The following is a 15585-nucleotide window of genomic DNA, read 5'->3' as shown; positions in this document are numbered from 1 at the left end:
TTACCATCTGGCTCTTTACATAAAGAGATTCCTAATCCTTTTTCTAGAGAATAAGATTTATTCATATTTGTTCATTAAATGAAGAGGATTTCTAACCCAAATACAAACATGTTCTGGAAGATCCAGTGTTTGGAATTAGTTATACACCCCTCTCCTCATATGGGTAATTGAGAATTGATGCCATTAAAATCAGAGGTAGTAAGGACTCCTTCAAATTATCCAGTCCAAATACCTTCCTCCAGTCATGTCTGACCCTGAGGCATCCTGTTCAGATGGATGGCTCTTGTTTTTAATCATCTTTTCTTGTGCTTTTTGCTTTTCTTCACAATAACATTCAGTAGTCTAAAAAGTAACTCAGAGAATCACATAAAATGGCTTGTTCCTATGGGGAAGGAGAAAGGTAATAAGGGCAAGGGGTAACTGTGTACTGAGCAAACCCTTAAAATATGTCCACTGTGTGTTTCACCGGTCCATACTCTAGGATTGCATGAGGAGCTAATGAAATGCCATACACGAAGACACTTGGAAAAGTTACTCGCTAACATCATCCTCCCTGTCACTATTACATCATTTTCACCTTTTATCTCTCTGTACTTTTTCCAGAGTCCCTCTTGAACCTCTCCATCTGGCATCCTAACCAGACCACATCCAGGAGGGAGATCCTAAGCCACATGCAAAAGGTGGCTTTGTTCAAACTCCAGAGTTATTGGCTTCCCAACTTTTACACCCATGCCAAAATGGCCATGGCCAAGGAGGAAGCATGCCAAGGTCTGATGCAGGAATATGAGACTCGCCTGTGCAGTATTTGCTGCTCCCACACAGGGGGACTCCCTCTGAACATGACCATCAAGAAGAATGACCACTTTCAGAAGGAGTACTCGAGCAGGAAAACCAAGAGGAAGATGTGGCAGTTGATAGATCCTGGATCTTGGTTTCTGGAAATGGACTCTGAGCCAGATACCAACATTATGCCCCCACAGGAGCTGTGTCCTCAAGAAAAGGTGGTTAAACAAATGCCTCCCCTGAAAGTGGATTCTTCAAAGGAGAAAATATTCAATCCCCCGGAAAAGCATAGTCGCTCTGTCAGGAAGTTGAGCATGAAGAAGAAAGCCAAGAGTCACCTCCATATGGAGGGCCTCTTTGAGACAAGGTTCACTACTCACCTGAGGATTGCCACTCCCATCACACATTACTCCTCCCAGATAACTATGAAGAAGGCCAGCAAGCAAAGCCTCTCCATCGGGTATACCCACTGGGCCTTGTGTGCTGATGCTTATGCAGGGAGTCCTTTCCGGAGCCACCTGAAAAAACAGAATTTGAAAGTGGAGACCCAACTTCTGGACCTCTGGCAGGACCTACACCATTTTCTCGGTGTCCTGATGAACAACAGAAAGAATGGGAATGCCGTATTTCGTCACATGCTGGGTAACAGAATTTGTGAGCTCTACCTGAGCGAGCAGATTGGTCCACCCTTACCACTCAAATCCCAGATCATCCAGGGCCTAAAGGAATTGCTGCCTTATGGGAATGTGAACCCCTGGATTCCCAAAGCCCAGGAGGAAATCTGCAAGGTAGGCTTTGTCTTACAGAAATGGGTTAGTATCTTGCAGATTAAGCCAAGACTGACCAAAACCGATCATCTGCATTGGCTTAGTTAGAGATATAATTACGCACATAAGCCTTCACATATTGAAGAATTGGTTGATCTTTAAGGCACAAAATTTGCAGCTTACCCCAAACCAGCCAAAATTCTGAAGTAGAGTAGGTGAAGAGTTGTCAGTATCCATTCCTTTTACACTTCCTCATTACATGTAGTGTCCCCAAACCATGAACTTGAGAGCATTCTATGAGGGAAGTTCTAAGAAATCTGTTATAGGGCAGTGCCTGTTGCTCAGAGAGTAGAGCACTTGCCCCATATACTGAGGGTGTCAGGTTTGACCCAGGCCCCAGCCAAACTGCAACAAAAAAATAGCTGGGGTGTTGTGGCGGGCACCTGTAGTCCCATCTACTCCAGAGGCTGAGGCAAGAGAATTGGCTAAGCCCAAGAGCTGAAGGTTGCTGTGAGTTGTGATGCCATGGCACTCTACTGAGGGCAACAAAGTGAGACTCTGTCTCTAAAAAAAAAAAAAAAAAAAAATTAAAAAAAAAAAGAAATCTGTTATAAATACTATGTATTGAAAAGTATTTTGCTAGGCTAGCCATCAAGGAAATGGCCAATCGGCAGGGATTTATTCTTTTCACAAAACACCAGATAAAAGAAAGGGAATATCCTAAAGGCTCACAGGAAGTGAAGCCTATAGCATGACTATTGTATTAAGTGCTTGGAAGGAAAACAAATGTAAGAGTCAAGTTGGGCAATAGATGAGAACCAAATAAGAGGGGCTACCAACAAAGGAATTGGTGAGGCAGAAGGAAAACCACAGGGACAGTGCAATACCACAAGATTAGTAAGGGTATGATGCTTCTATTACTGCTTAGCATGAAGAATTGAAGGAAAGGAGCAACTACTAGAACCAGGAGAGAAAAAGCTGCCTTGAATGGGACAATAGCTGAATTGGCAATAGCTGTCATCTTCAGTCAAGGGATATAACCAGTTCATAGTGCTGTAGCTTGTAGGGTTTAAGGAAATAAATAGCCCAAGTTCATCTCTTGCTTTCCCATCTCCTGCCAGGATACCTCATCTGATAAACCAAATCAGAGGACAAGGGAGCCTGTTGAAATTGTCCATACAGGTTAATCTTCCAAGGTACAAGCAGGGTGAAGCAGAGTAGAGAGTAGATCTGGTGGAGCAAATAGATTTAAACAGCAAGTTATTTAGTGCATTATAATGTATTTACCCTTATAAAGCACATTAACACACATTTTCTCCTTTATGTTTCATAGCACTTCTAAGAGGCAGACAAAGTAGTATTGTTGCCTCTGTTATATGGATGAGAAAAATGAGAGTCAGAGATCATAGTAAGTGAATTAGTCTAAAGAAGGCAGGAAGCTGGCTAATGGATGATCCAGGATCAGAACCTAGGAGTTCTTGGCTCTAAGTCCAGCATGAATTCCAATATATCATAATTATCCAAGTTCGCACATGCAGGTAGTCTCAGACCATATCAGTCCAGTAGATCCACAGGCAATGCTCTCCTTTGCACAATTCTTGATTAATGAATACCCAGAGGCCTTCCTGCCTACCATAGAGGCATTGGGGCTGAAAGCTCAGGCTAGGATTATGCTTCTCAGATAATCAAATTTCCAGTAAATCTCCCTGACTGTGCCTTGGTCTTCTGTAAAGACATTGAAGATACTTGTATATAGATAAGACTGACACATGATAGCTTCTCAAACTAAAAATCTTGCTATCGTTCTTGCACCCATACCTAGTCCATTGGAAGTGAGCATTTCTTCCCTCCTTTGTAACAACCATTCTCAGTCAAGACCCATCCTTCTTAACAGTATTATGGTAATGGCCTTCTAACTGATGCCTCTGTGTCTGCCCTTGCCCATCAGCAGGCTCATTTTCATACCAACCACAGTGATTCTGACAAAACATAAACAATAATAATTTACCTGAAAATAGGAAAGTGAAGGCCTTGAAAAAAGATGACTTTCTGTCTCAGTAAAGCCATTTTACTTGCAGTAAAATCCAAAGTCCCTGGTAAAACTAACAAGGCCCATATGATCTGTACTCTACCTCTTTTCTCTGGATTCATCTACCATTCTTCCCCCTATGTTCATCCTCACCTATGCAAGGAATACTACCAGCATGGCTGTACTGTGCTGTGTAACACAGCTTAGTCTCCCACTTTCTCAGGTCTCTATTCAAAAGTCACCTTCTCAAGGAGAGCTTAGCCATTTGATACAGGGTGGCCATAAAGTTCATAACTTTAGACATAAAACACAAACTTTATGGCCACCTGTATAAAATTTTTAAAAAGTTAACTGATGACTCCATGCTGAACCTCAGTCAAAGCATTCTGTAATAGACATACTCTTATTTGACAATATGAATGTTACTTTCCTTGCATTATTATTATTGCTTAATATTTCGATACAGCAATTGTCTGATTTCTTTTCTGAATGTATTTATCTTCGTTCATTCTTTACGAGATTTTTGTTTCTAGTCCTTATCTTAAACATTGTTATTGTTATTAAATTTTAAGCCTTTTTAATTTTGTGAAGGCAAAAAGTAGAAACCTAATAAACACATGTATATGTAAAAAAAATTTTTTAAAAAATTAAATTTTAACCATACCCCAATTCCAGCAATATGTGGAATAGGAGGTCCCAAGCCTTTGGCAACTATCCACAGACAAAGGTGCCTTTTGAGGAGCTTTGGGGGCCAGGTAGGAGGATGCCACACTTCAGTGAAGCTTAAGAGCAAGAAAAGCTGCTTTGGAAAGGCAGGCCTACCAGTCATGGTCCTGGCTGAAAGTACAGTATCAATCCCACTCCCCGTGGGCTCAGCTTCAGCCTCATTTGTTTATGATGCCACCAGCCACACCCTTCTATGATCCTAGCGGAAACCAGGACTGCCTGAAACCTTGGTAACAGGGCCACTGACTAAAGACTTCAAGACCTGAGTGGATGTGGATGCAGCCCTCTGACTCAGATCCATCCTGCTCAGTTGAATTTCTAGGGGAAGTATCATCTGTCCAGAGATTCAGGAGAAACCACACCCATTATGCTCCTGGTAACAGACCTGCTGGCCCTAACCTTGATTGTGGACCCTGAGGGCAGCCCCAAACAACTGTGGACATAGAGGAAGCCATACATGGCAAAGGCTCTGCCATACCACTGGCAGATCTAGCTTCAGTCCTGGTCGCCTATGACTCAAATCTAGTCCTGACTGCTTGTATACCTGTATGAAGCCCCAAATGCCCACAGACAAAGCTCCAGCTCCATCTTCTCACAGATACAGATCCAGTTTCATCCACCTACAGACTCAGTAGCCTCACCTGTGGAACTCAACAGTAGGCCAGCCTGTAGACATCACCAGCCAACCAGTCCTGAATCTCTTACTCGGCTAACTAGTGAACATCTTTATTCACCAAAACAAGTCTTTGAAGATTGGAAGAGGTAACTACTCCTTCAAATGCACACATACCAATACAAAGGCATAAGAATCACAAAGAATCAGGTACACATGACACCACCAAAGAAATTAATAAACTATCAGTAGCTGACCCTAAAGAAATGGAGATCCATGAATTACTTGGTAAGGAATTCAGAATAAAGAATTCAAAATAATTGCCTTAAAGAAGTTCAATGTGCTTCAAGGAAACACATATAAACAACAAAACAAAATCAGGAAAAAATACATGAACAAAATTAGAATTTCAATTAAAAATTAGAAACCATTAAAAAAAGAGTCAAACAGAAATCCTAGAGCTGAAGAAGACAATGACTTAAATGAATAAACAGCAGACTCAAGAAGAATCAGTGAACTCAAAGACAGATCATTTGAAATTGTCTGGTTAAAGGAATAAAAAGAATAACAAAGAGTAAAGAAAGCCTATGGGACTTGAGGGACACCATCAAATAATCCAATACATACATCCCAGAAATTTTAGAAGGAAAAGAGAGGGAGAAAGGGGGTAGAAAGTTTATCTAAAGAAATAATGGGCTCAGCGCCTGTAGCACAGTGGTTACAGTGCTAGCCACATACACCAAGGCTGGTGGGTTCGAACCAAGCCCAGGCCTGCTAAACAACAATGACAACTGCAACCAAAAAATATCCAGGTGTTGTGGTGGGTACCTGTAGTCCCAGCTACTTGGGAGGCTGAGGCAAGACAATCCCTTGAGCCCAAGAGTTAGAGGCTGCTATGAGCTGTGATGCCATGGCAATCTACTGAGGGTGACATACTCAGATTCTGTCTCAAAAAAAAAAAAAAAAAGAAAGAAAAGGAAAGAAAGAAATAATGGCTGAAAACATCATGAATCTATGGAGAGAACATCGACATTTCTGAAACTCTAAAATCTCCAAATAGTGAATCCAAAGAGGCATATACCAAGACACTTTATAATTAAATTGTCAAAAGATAAAGACAAAGATCATTTTGAAAGCAGCAAGTGAAAAGTGACATGTTACATGCAAAGGAGTTTCTATAAGACTCTCAGCAGATTTTTCAGCAGAAACTTTGCAGGTCAGAAAAGAGTAGGATGATATGGTTGTTGTGCTGAAAGACAAAAGAACCCTGTCAACCAAGAATATTTTACCCAGAAAAAACTACTCTTTAAGAATGAAGAAGCAAAAAAATAGTTTCCCAGATCCAGGGAAATATGTTTCACATTATAACTAATCCTTTTACAATACTCTTAAAATTCTACAGTAAAGTCCATGCATACAGCAAAAAAAAAAAAAAATAGTTTCCCAGAAAAACAAAAATTGAAGGAGTTTGTCACCACTAGATCTACACTTCTACAAGAAGTGCTAAAGGGAATTCTTCAGGTTGAAATGAAAAGGTGATAAACAACAACACAAAAGCATGAAAGTGTAAATCTCAGTGTTCAAGGTAAATATAAGGACAAACATAGCTGATTTTAATATTATAAAGAAGGTATGTAATTCACTTTTAAAACAAGTATATAAATGAAAAGACAAAGTAATAAGAATAAATATAACCACAAAATTAGTAAATAGAAACACAAGATAGGAAAAAGCAAAATCTGACATCAATTATATAAACTGAGTGGGGGCAGGGAATAAAGCATAGAATTTCTGTATGCAAATGAAGTTAAATTTTTATCAGCTAAAATCAGCCATAACTATAAAATGTTTAGGCTTGGTGCCTGTAGCTCAGTGGCTAGGGTGCCAGCTACATACACCGGAGTTGGTGGGTTTGAATCCAGCCCAGGCCTGACAAACAACAATGACAACTACAACCAAAAAATAGCATTATGGTGGGCACCTGTAGTCTCAACTCCTTGGGAGGCTGAGGCAAGAGAATTGCTTAAGCCCAAGAGTTTGAGGTTACTGTGAGCTGTGATGCTACAGCACTGTACCCAGGGTGACATAGTGAGACTCTGTCTCAAAAAAATAAATTAAAATAAAATGTTTAATGTGAGCCTCAGAGTAACCACAATAAATATATATTAGCTACCTAAAATAAAGAGAAAACAATTGAAGTATCCAACTATAAATGGAAAAAATCAAATCACAAAGAAAGACAGCAAGAGAGGAAGAAGAGAACTGTAACACAGATAGAAAACAATTAACAAAGTAGCAATGGGAAGTCCTTACCTATTAATAATTGCTTTAAATATTAATGGTCCAAACTCCCCCAATCAAAAGACATAGAGTGAATGAAGAAAACAGGAAGTATGTGCTGTCTATAAGAGACTTACATTCGACTGAAGAGCACACATAGGCTGAAAAAGGAGTGGCAAAATATATTTTATGCAAATGGTAACCAAAAAAGGGGGTATCTATAATTATATTAAAAAATAGACTTTAAGTTAAAAAACATCACAAGAGACAAAGAGGATTATTATATAATAATAAAAGGGTCAGTTCAACGGGAAGATATGGCTGTTATATGTGTCTAACATCAAGTCACCTAAACGTATAAATCAAATTGTTGACAGATATGAAGAAACAGCAACATAATAATAGGAAACTTTAATACTCCACTCTCCATGATGGATAGACCATAAAGACAGAAAATACACAACAGAACTGAACAACATTATGGACCAACTAGACCTAACAGACACAAACAGAACTTTCTACCCAACAATAACAGAATACTCATTCTTCTCAAGTGCACATGAATATTCTTTATGATAAATCACATGCTAGGCCACAAAAATGAGTCTTAACAAATTTAAGAAGATTGAAAATATTCCAAGTATTTTTTCTGATTAATCACAGTAGAAGGAAACTAGAAATCAATAACAAGAAAGAAAAAAATTTCAAATACATAGTATTAAACAACACACTTTTTTTCTTTTTTAAAAATTTCACATTAATATGAGGGTACAAATGTTTAGGTTACATTGATTTCATTTCTAAGGTAGAGTTCAAGTTGTAGTTGAGCCCTTCACCCAGGGGGCATGTGGAATACCATCACATTGTGCACACTAGGTGAGATCCCACCAATCCCCCTCTCCTCTTCCTTCTCTATTCCCCTCCCTCATTCCCTTCCCTTCTTTCTCCTCTCCCCTCCCCCATGCTAGACTATACTTGTGTGTCTTCTTATGTGTGGGCATGTAGTTATTTACATATTGGTTTCATATTAGTATTGAGTACATTGGACACTTTTTTTCCCATTCTTGAGATACTTCACTAAGAAGAATGAAACACCACATTTTTAAACAACTATTCAGTCAAAGAAGGAATAAAAAAGGACATTAGAAAATAAATCATGACAAATGAAAATAAAAATACAATATATCAAAATTATGGGATACAGAAAAAGCTGTACTAAGGAAGATGTTTATAGCAATAAATACGTACATAAAAAAAAAGAAAGGTGTCAAATAAGCCACCTAACTTTACTCCTCAAGGAACTAGAAAAGCAAGAAATAAACCGACACTTACCAGAAAGGAAAAATAAGGTTAGGAAAGAAATACATAAAATGGAGAACAGAAAATCAATTTTAAAAATGAAACTAAATTGGTTTTTTAAAGAAAAAGAGAAGACTTAAATAAAATTACAAGTGAAAAGGAGACATTGCAACTAATTTCCACATAAATAAGGATAATAGGCAATTATTAACAATTATATATGAAAAAGTTGGACAACCTAAAGAAAAAGAGAGGGCGGCGCCTGTGGCTCAAGGAGTAGGGCACCAGTCCCATATGCCGGAGGTGGCGGGTTCAAACCCAGCCCCGGCCAAAAAAAAAAAAAAGAAAAAGAGAAATTCCTAAAAACATATAATCTACCAACACTGAAATTGAAAGCCTGATCAGAGCAATAACAAAGATATCAAAGAATGAATTAAAAAATCCAAACTTTCAACAAAGAAATTCTCAGAACCAGATGGTTCAGTGATGAATTCCACCCAACATTTAAAGAAAAATTAACACAAATACTTCTTTTTTTTTTTTTTTTTCTTTTTTTTTTTGTAGAGACAGAGTCTCACCTTATGGCCCTCGGTAGAGTGCCGTGGCCTCACACAGCTCACAGCAACCTCCAACTCCTGGGGCTTAAGCGATCCTCCCGCCTCAGCCTCCCGAGTAGCTGGGACTACAGGCGCCCGCCACAACGCCCGGCTATTTTTTTGGTTGCAGTTTGGCCGGGGCTGGGCTTGAACCCACCACCCTCGGCATATGGGGCCGGCGCCTCACCGACTGAGCCACAGGCGCCGCCCACAAATACTTCTTAAACTCTTTCAAAAAATAGAAGATAGAACACTTTCAAACTCATTCTATTAAGCTAGTACCATCCTAATACCAAAGCCAGACAAAGAAACCACAAGGAAAGAAAACTAACAATCAACAACCCTGATGAACAGAGATGCAAAAATTCACAATACTAGCAAACAGAATATTTCCAGCATATTAAAAGAATCATGGACCACGACCAAGTAGGATTTATTGTGGGATATAAGGATGATTTAACACATGCAAGTCAATCAGTATCATAACACAGCATATTAATTGAATTAAGGATAAAAATTACATCACATAGCCAGGCACGGTGGCTCATGCCTGTAATCCCAGCACTCTGGGAGGCCAAGGCAGGTGGATTACCTGAGCTTACAAGTTCAAAACCAGAGTGAGCCAGAGCAAGACCCTGTCTCTAAAAATAGCCAGGTGTTGTGGCAGGTGCCTTTAGTCCCAGCTACTCCAGAGGCTGAGGCAAGAGAATCGCTTACCAAGAGCTTGAGGTTGCCATGATACCATGGCATTCTACTGAGGGTGACAAAGTGAGACTCTGTCTCAAAAAAAAAAAAATTACATTACATGATCATCTCAATAGATACAGAAAAATCATTCAAACAAAATTCAACAAACTTTCATGATAAAAACTATAAAAAATGTATAGAAAGAATGTACCTCAACATAATGAATACTATTTATGAAAAGCCTACTGTTAACATCATACTTAATGATGAAAAGCTGAAATTGTTTCTCCTAAAAGCAAGAACAGGGCAAGGATAGTGAATGTTACTTCTTCTATTCAACACAGTACTAGAAGTCCTAGGCAGAGAAATTAGACAAAAGAAATAGACATCCAAATCATAGAGGAAGAAGTAAAACCATCTCAGTTTGCAGATGACATTATCTTACATGTAGACAACCTTAAGGTTATCCTTGAAAAAAACTGTTAGAATTAAACAAATTTGGCAAAGTTGTAGGATAAAACCAACATTCAAAATCAGTTGTATTTCCATACACTAACAATACCCTAACCAAAAAGAAATTTTTCTTTTTTTTGAGACAGTGTCTCACTATGTTGCCCTCAGTAGAGTGCCATGGTGTCACAGCTCACAGCAACTTCTAACTCTTGGGCTTAAGCAATTCTCTTGCCTCAGCCTCCCAAGCAGCTGGGATCACAGGTGCCCACTACAACTCCTGGCTATTTTTTGTTGCAGTTGTCATTGTTGTTTAGCAAGCCTGGGCCACATTTGAACCTGCCTGACTCTGTGTATGTGTCTAAGCCCTAAGCACTGAGCTACGAGGGCTGAGCCCCAACAGGAAATTAAAAAAAAAAAAAATTCCACTTATAATAGCATCAAAAAGAATGAAATATCTAGAAATGAACTTCATCAAGGAGGTAAAAGACTTGCACACTGTCAGTACAAATATGGGTGAATTAAATTTTAGAAGACAGAGTTAAAATCTTCACAAATTGGAAGAATTAATATTGTTAAAATGTCCATAATACCCATACTACCCAAATCTATGTTTAGATCAATGCAATTCTCTACCAAAATCTCAATGGCATTTTTTAAAACAGAAATATAGAAAACAATCCTAAAATTCATTTGGAACCACAAAAGATCCCAAATAGTCAAAGTAATTTTGAGAAAGAAGAATAAAGCTAGAAGCATCACATTCCCTAATTTCAAAACATGTTTGAAAGCAACAGTAATTAAAACGGTATAATACTGGTGTAGAAAACAGTCACATACACACCAATGGAACAGAATAGAAAGCCCAGAAATAATCCTATGCACATATGCACTATTATATGAACATGACAAGGGTCCAGGAATATATAATGGGGAAAACATGGATTAAAGACCTTAATATAAAACCCGAAACAATGAAACACTTAGAAAAATATAGATGGAAAACTTTTAACTATTAAGACTGGGCAATGAATACAAAAAAATAGACAAATGGAATCACATTAAACTAAAAAGCTTCCACACAAAAAAGAAGAAACAGTTTCTGTGAAATGGAAGAAAATATTTGCAAACCATATCTCTCTGATAAGGAGTTAATATCCAAAATATATGAGAAACTCAATTCCAGAACAAAGTCCAAAGAACCTAATTTAAAAATGTGCAAAGGACTTGAATAGACATTTTTTTTCAAAGAAAATAAACATGTAGCCAATAGGAACATTAACATGTACTTAGCATCACTAATAGGGAAGTGCAAATCAAAACTACAATGAGATATCACCTCATACCTATTAGGATGGCCATTATATATATTGAAGAAAAAAAAAGTGTTAGAAAGGCTGTAGAGAAAAGGGAACACTTGTGCTCCATGGTCATGTAAATTGGTGCAGCCAATATGGAAAACAGTATGGAGGTTCCTCCAAATATGAAAAATAGGGTTACCTTTATTTAGATCTAGCAATCCCACTTCTAGGTATATATCCAAAGGAATTGAAAACTGGATCTCAAAGAGATACCTGTACGCTCATATTCATTGCAGAATTATTAAAAATAACCAAAATACAGAAACAACCAATAGTAATGTCCATTGACCGTAGAATGAATGAAGAAAATGTGTCATAGTCCAGATTCGGTGTCTTTGGCACTTTCATATGGAGTCACAAAATCCCAAGAGCTTCACCATATGAGACAAGCTTGGGCAATATAACAAGACCCATCTCTATAAAAAAATTAAAAATTATCCTGGTGTGGTGGTGCACTCCTTAGTCCCAGCTGAGGCTGAAGCAAGAAGATCACTTGAGCCAAGGAGTTTCAGATTAAGTGAGCTATGATTTGGCCACTGCACTCCACCCTGGGTGACAGAGTGAGACCTTATCTCAAAAAAGAAAAGACACTATAAGTACAGTGTCTGGCAAATAGTAGGTACAAAGATGTTTCTTTTCTTTGACCCTCAGAATAGGACAATATCTTAGACTTTTTCTCCTCCTCCCCTCTCATGACACAGATGAGGGAACAAAATCTAAATTCTCACTGCTATTTACAGGTAAGTGCAGAGTCAATGTCCAGGTTCCCGCTCAGTCTACTCCAAGGTTAGCAAATTATAGTGTGGGAGCTAAATCCAACTTACCATCTATAGTTGTATGGCCAGCAAGCTAAGAATGGTTTTACATTTTTTTAATGGTAGAAAACATAACAAGGAATATATCACAACACATGGATATTAAATAAACACGTTTTAGTATCCATAAATAAATTTTATTGGAACACAGCTATGTCCATTTGTTTATGTGTCATCATGTCCTATAACCACAGAGTTGAGTACTTGCAACAGAGACCATACAGCCTATCCAACTATAGTTACTATCTGGCCCTTTACAGGAAAAGTTCGTAGATGGCTTGGTTTATTACATTACACAGTGCTCTGACTAAGAGGGTTTATTGAGTGATGTGTAAGCTCAATTCTGAAGAAAGTCCTAATACAGTATAACAAAATAAAGGGGGGGTATTTTTATTTTTTATTACTATTATTTTGATTTAAAATCTGATAATTTCTTTTGATAGAAAATGCTCGATTAAACATTGTTTCTTAAGAAATCAATTTGATTTTCTATTCATTAATTATTACATAATCATAAATTTTTTAAACTGAAAGGGTGTTAATGGGGTACTCATTTCACACATGCTTTTTATTCATATTTTATATATGTACGTAGAGCTTATCCACGGGTGGATAACATTATATTACAGTACACATTGCTAAGGTTCAATCATTGAATTGAATTCTCCCAGGAATATATTTCATTTCAGTTCTCCAGGAGCCCAGGAGATTTAATAATGCTGCTAAAATTCATACCATTAAACTTACTTTATGGCAGCGTGACTGGGGTAGTTTGTGGAGATGATCTTACATTGCTTAAAGATTACTACAAAATAATTCCCAGATTACTTACCAAGGCATTCACGTTCCTCAGCCAACCTTCCCTGCCTCACCCCTTACCACTCCTCCATTACTGCAGTCTTCACGTGAATGCTACGTTTCATCCACACTGCAGGCCTCATCATTCTCAAACATGTCCTATTCCATCTCTGTGCCTTTGTTTATGCTTTTCTCACTGCACAGAATGTTCTTTACTCAACTTCCTTATGATGAGTTCCTATTCATGCAAGATGCGAACTCTAGATTAATTCTTTTTCCCTTTATGAATTCCTCCTGGATTTCCATGGCTCATTAGGAAATATTTGCTCTCTTCTCTCTGCTGCCAGAGAACTTTGCTAATAATGATACCTCTATCACAGCATTGATCATCATGCTGGAAGGGGAGCTCCTTGGAACAAGGCTTGTAGCATCTTGATCTCTGTACTCCCAGCACTTTATACAGTGCTTGGCATGCAGGAGGCACTCAGAAAACATTTGTCACATAAATAAATGCGTAAAGTGAGAGTATGAATAAATAAACCCAGCTAAGCATTAACTCAAAGGTTTTATTGTTATTGTTTGTTTCAATGTAACAAAATGTTCTTCACAAATGTGTAAGGTCTTCAAGCAGGAGATATAAGGGTAGAAATATCAAAAAAGAGATGGTTGGTTTTCAGGGCCATTTTAAGAATCAAATGAGACAGTACTTTGGAAAGGAAGGAAGTAATATGCAGGCATCAAGTACTTGTTCTATAAATTATTTTTTACCTCTCTTCTTAAATATATTGCTACTCTCTAAAACTTAAAGAGAGGCTGTGTGAGCTGACATACTCAGGGAGATAAAGAAATGCCTCCTGGTTGGTCACAGCTAAAGTCTGCTCTTTCCTTGTATCTCCAAGTTAGAGAATCCAGAATCTGTAGCCTACTCTGCTGCCAGGTGAACACGAGCAGGAAAAACGTAGCAGGCTGAGCATCCACCTAATGATGCTTATGCTGTGTTTGTATTTCAGATCCTTAGGCCCAGGTATGATGAATTCCTGAATGAAGAGGACTACTGGTTTCTTTCTTTTACAGTAAGAGGGGCTCTGGGTTGGCAAGGAGTTATGAGGTTGGGGGAAGAAGAGTGAGAAGTTGCTGTTTTAGAAGGCTTGTTTGTTAAAGCAAATGAATTTTTTATTTTCCTGGAGGCAATGAAAGATTGACGTGTCTTTCATGTCTTTCTTTCCTGACCAGCAAAGAAAAGGACTTAGTGTATCACCTGACTTTGAAGAAGTCACACTCATATACCATTTCTCTATTATAGAAAATAGGTTTGATTAGAAGAGGGAGAGGGTTGGTATGTGAAGAAGTAATGGTTCTTAACAATTAAAAACAATCACAGCAAGTCTGTGTGACAGGGAGGCGTGAAGGACTGAGTTTTTACAAAACTGTTGCTTCTGGTTTAGCTGCTGCAACAAATGCTGTCTTTTCCCCATTCCCTTCTCTTAGACTCAGAACAGGCCAATCAGTACCCAGTGGCATAAAAAAGACTCGATAAGCAAAGAAGAGAACATTCTTCTTTGTAAGAGGGTTCAGGAATCTCTGGAGTTAAGCCATGCTTTGGCTACCACAGAGAAAATGGATTCTATGCAGTGGCAAAAGATAGCTACTGAAGACCTGAGACAAGGAGGGTCTCTCCAGGTAGAGCTGTCACCACCAATGTTTCTAGTAGGTAAGAGCAGTCACTGTATTATTTTTGACCCTCACATATAGCCAAATTGCAAGTATGAATACTTACTGATTATTTACCATGCATCAGTACAGCACCACGAAAAGACTACTTTATTTGATCTTCAAAATAATTCATGATGTAAGTACTAAGTAACTGAGATATGGAGGGAATGTGACCTTCCAAGGTCACACAGTAAGCAGCAGAGTCAGGATTGGAATCCAGACAGACTAACTGCAGAGCTGGCTACTGGATCTGAGAGAGCCAGAATATTCAAGTTTGGCCAGACTCTTGCCCACTAAAGCATCACTATAGTTAATAGTGAATGTTTTCATGCATCTGATAAGCATGTTCTTTACCACACCAGAATCAGGTGCAAGGGAATTTCTGTACATACATTTTTAACAGTCATCCTCTTCCCTAACATAACACACCAGCCCACCAGGCAGCAGAAAGCAGTAATCAGCACAAAGCTCTGCTGTCCCTGCTGTCTCTGCTGGGGTTATGTCCTTGCTCTTCTATTAACTTTGTATACTTCAGAAATGTATTTAACCTCTATTTACCTCAGTTTTCTCATCTGTGAAATAGAAATAATACATGATAACAGGCTTGTTTTGAAGGTGAGCTGAGATCATTTCTGAAAGCTACTAGCACAATGCGTGGCAATAGTGAG

General features: G+C 38.4%; 1 protein-coding gene across 1 annotated transcript in view; it reads left to right on the top strand.

The window, feature by feature from the left end:
- Window positions 1-15585, top strand: part of RGSL1 (regulator of G protein signaling like 1) — a 75288-nt gene that overhangs the window by 24503 nt on the left and 35200 nt on the right. Inside the window, exons 7-9 of the mRNA XM_053605730.1 lie at window positions 604-1571; window positions 14215-14277; window positions 14693-14915. Of these exons, the coding sequence (XP_053461705.1) occupies window positions 604-1571; window positions 14215-14277; window positions 14693-14915 (1254 nt within the window). The remainder of the gene's footprint in view (window positions 1-603; window positions 1572-14214; window positions 14278-14692; window positions 14916-15585) is intronic.

Source organism: Nycticebus coucang, chromosome 10, assembly GCF_027406575.1.
Source record: "Nycticebus coucang isolate mNycCou1 chromosome 10, mNycCou1.pri, whole genome shotgun sequence".
Lineage (NCBI taxonomy): Eukaryota > Metazoa > Chordata > Mammalia > Primates > Lorisidae > Nycticebus > Nycticebus coucang.
The sequence above is the reverse complement of the archived record's forward strand: the minus strand, read 5'-3'. Positions and strand labels throughout refer to the sequence as shown.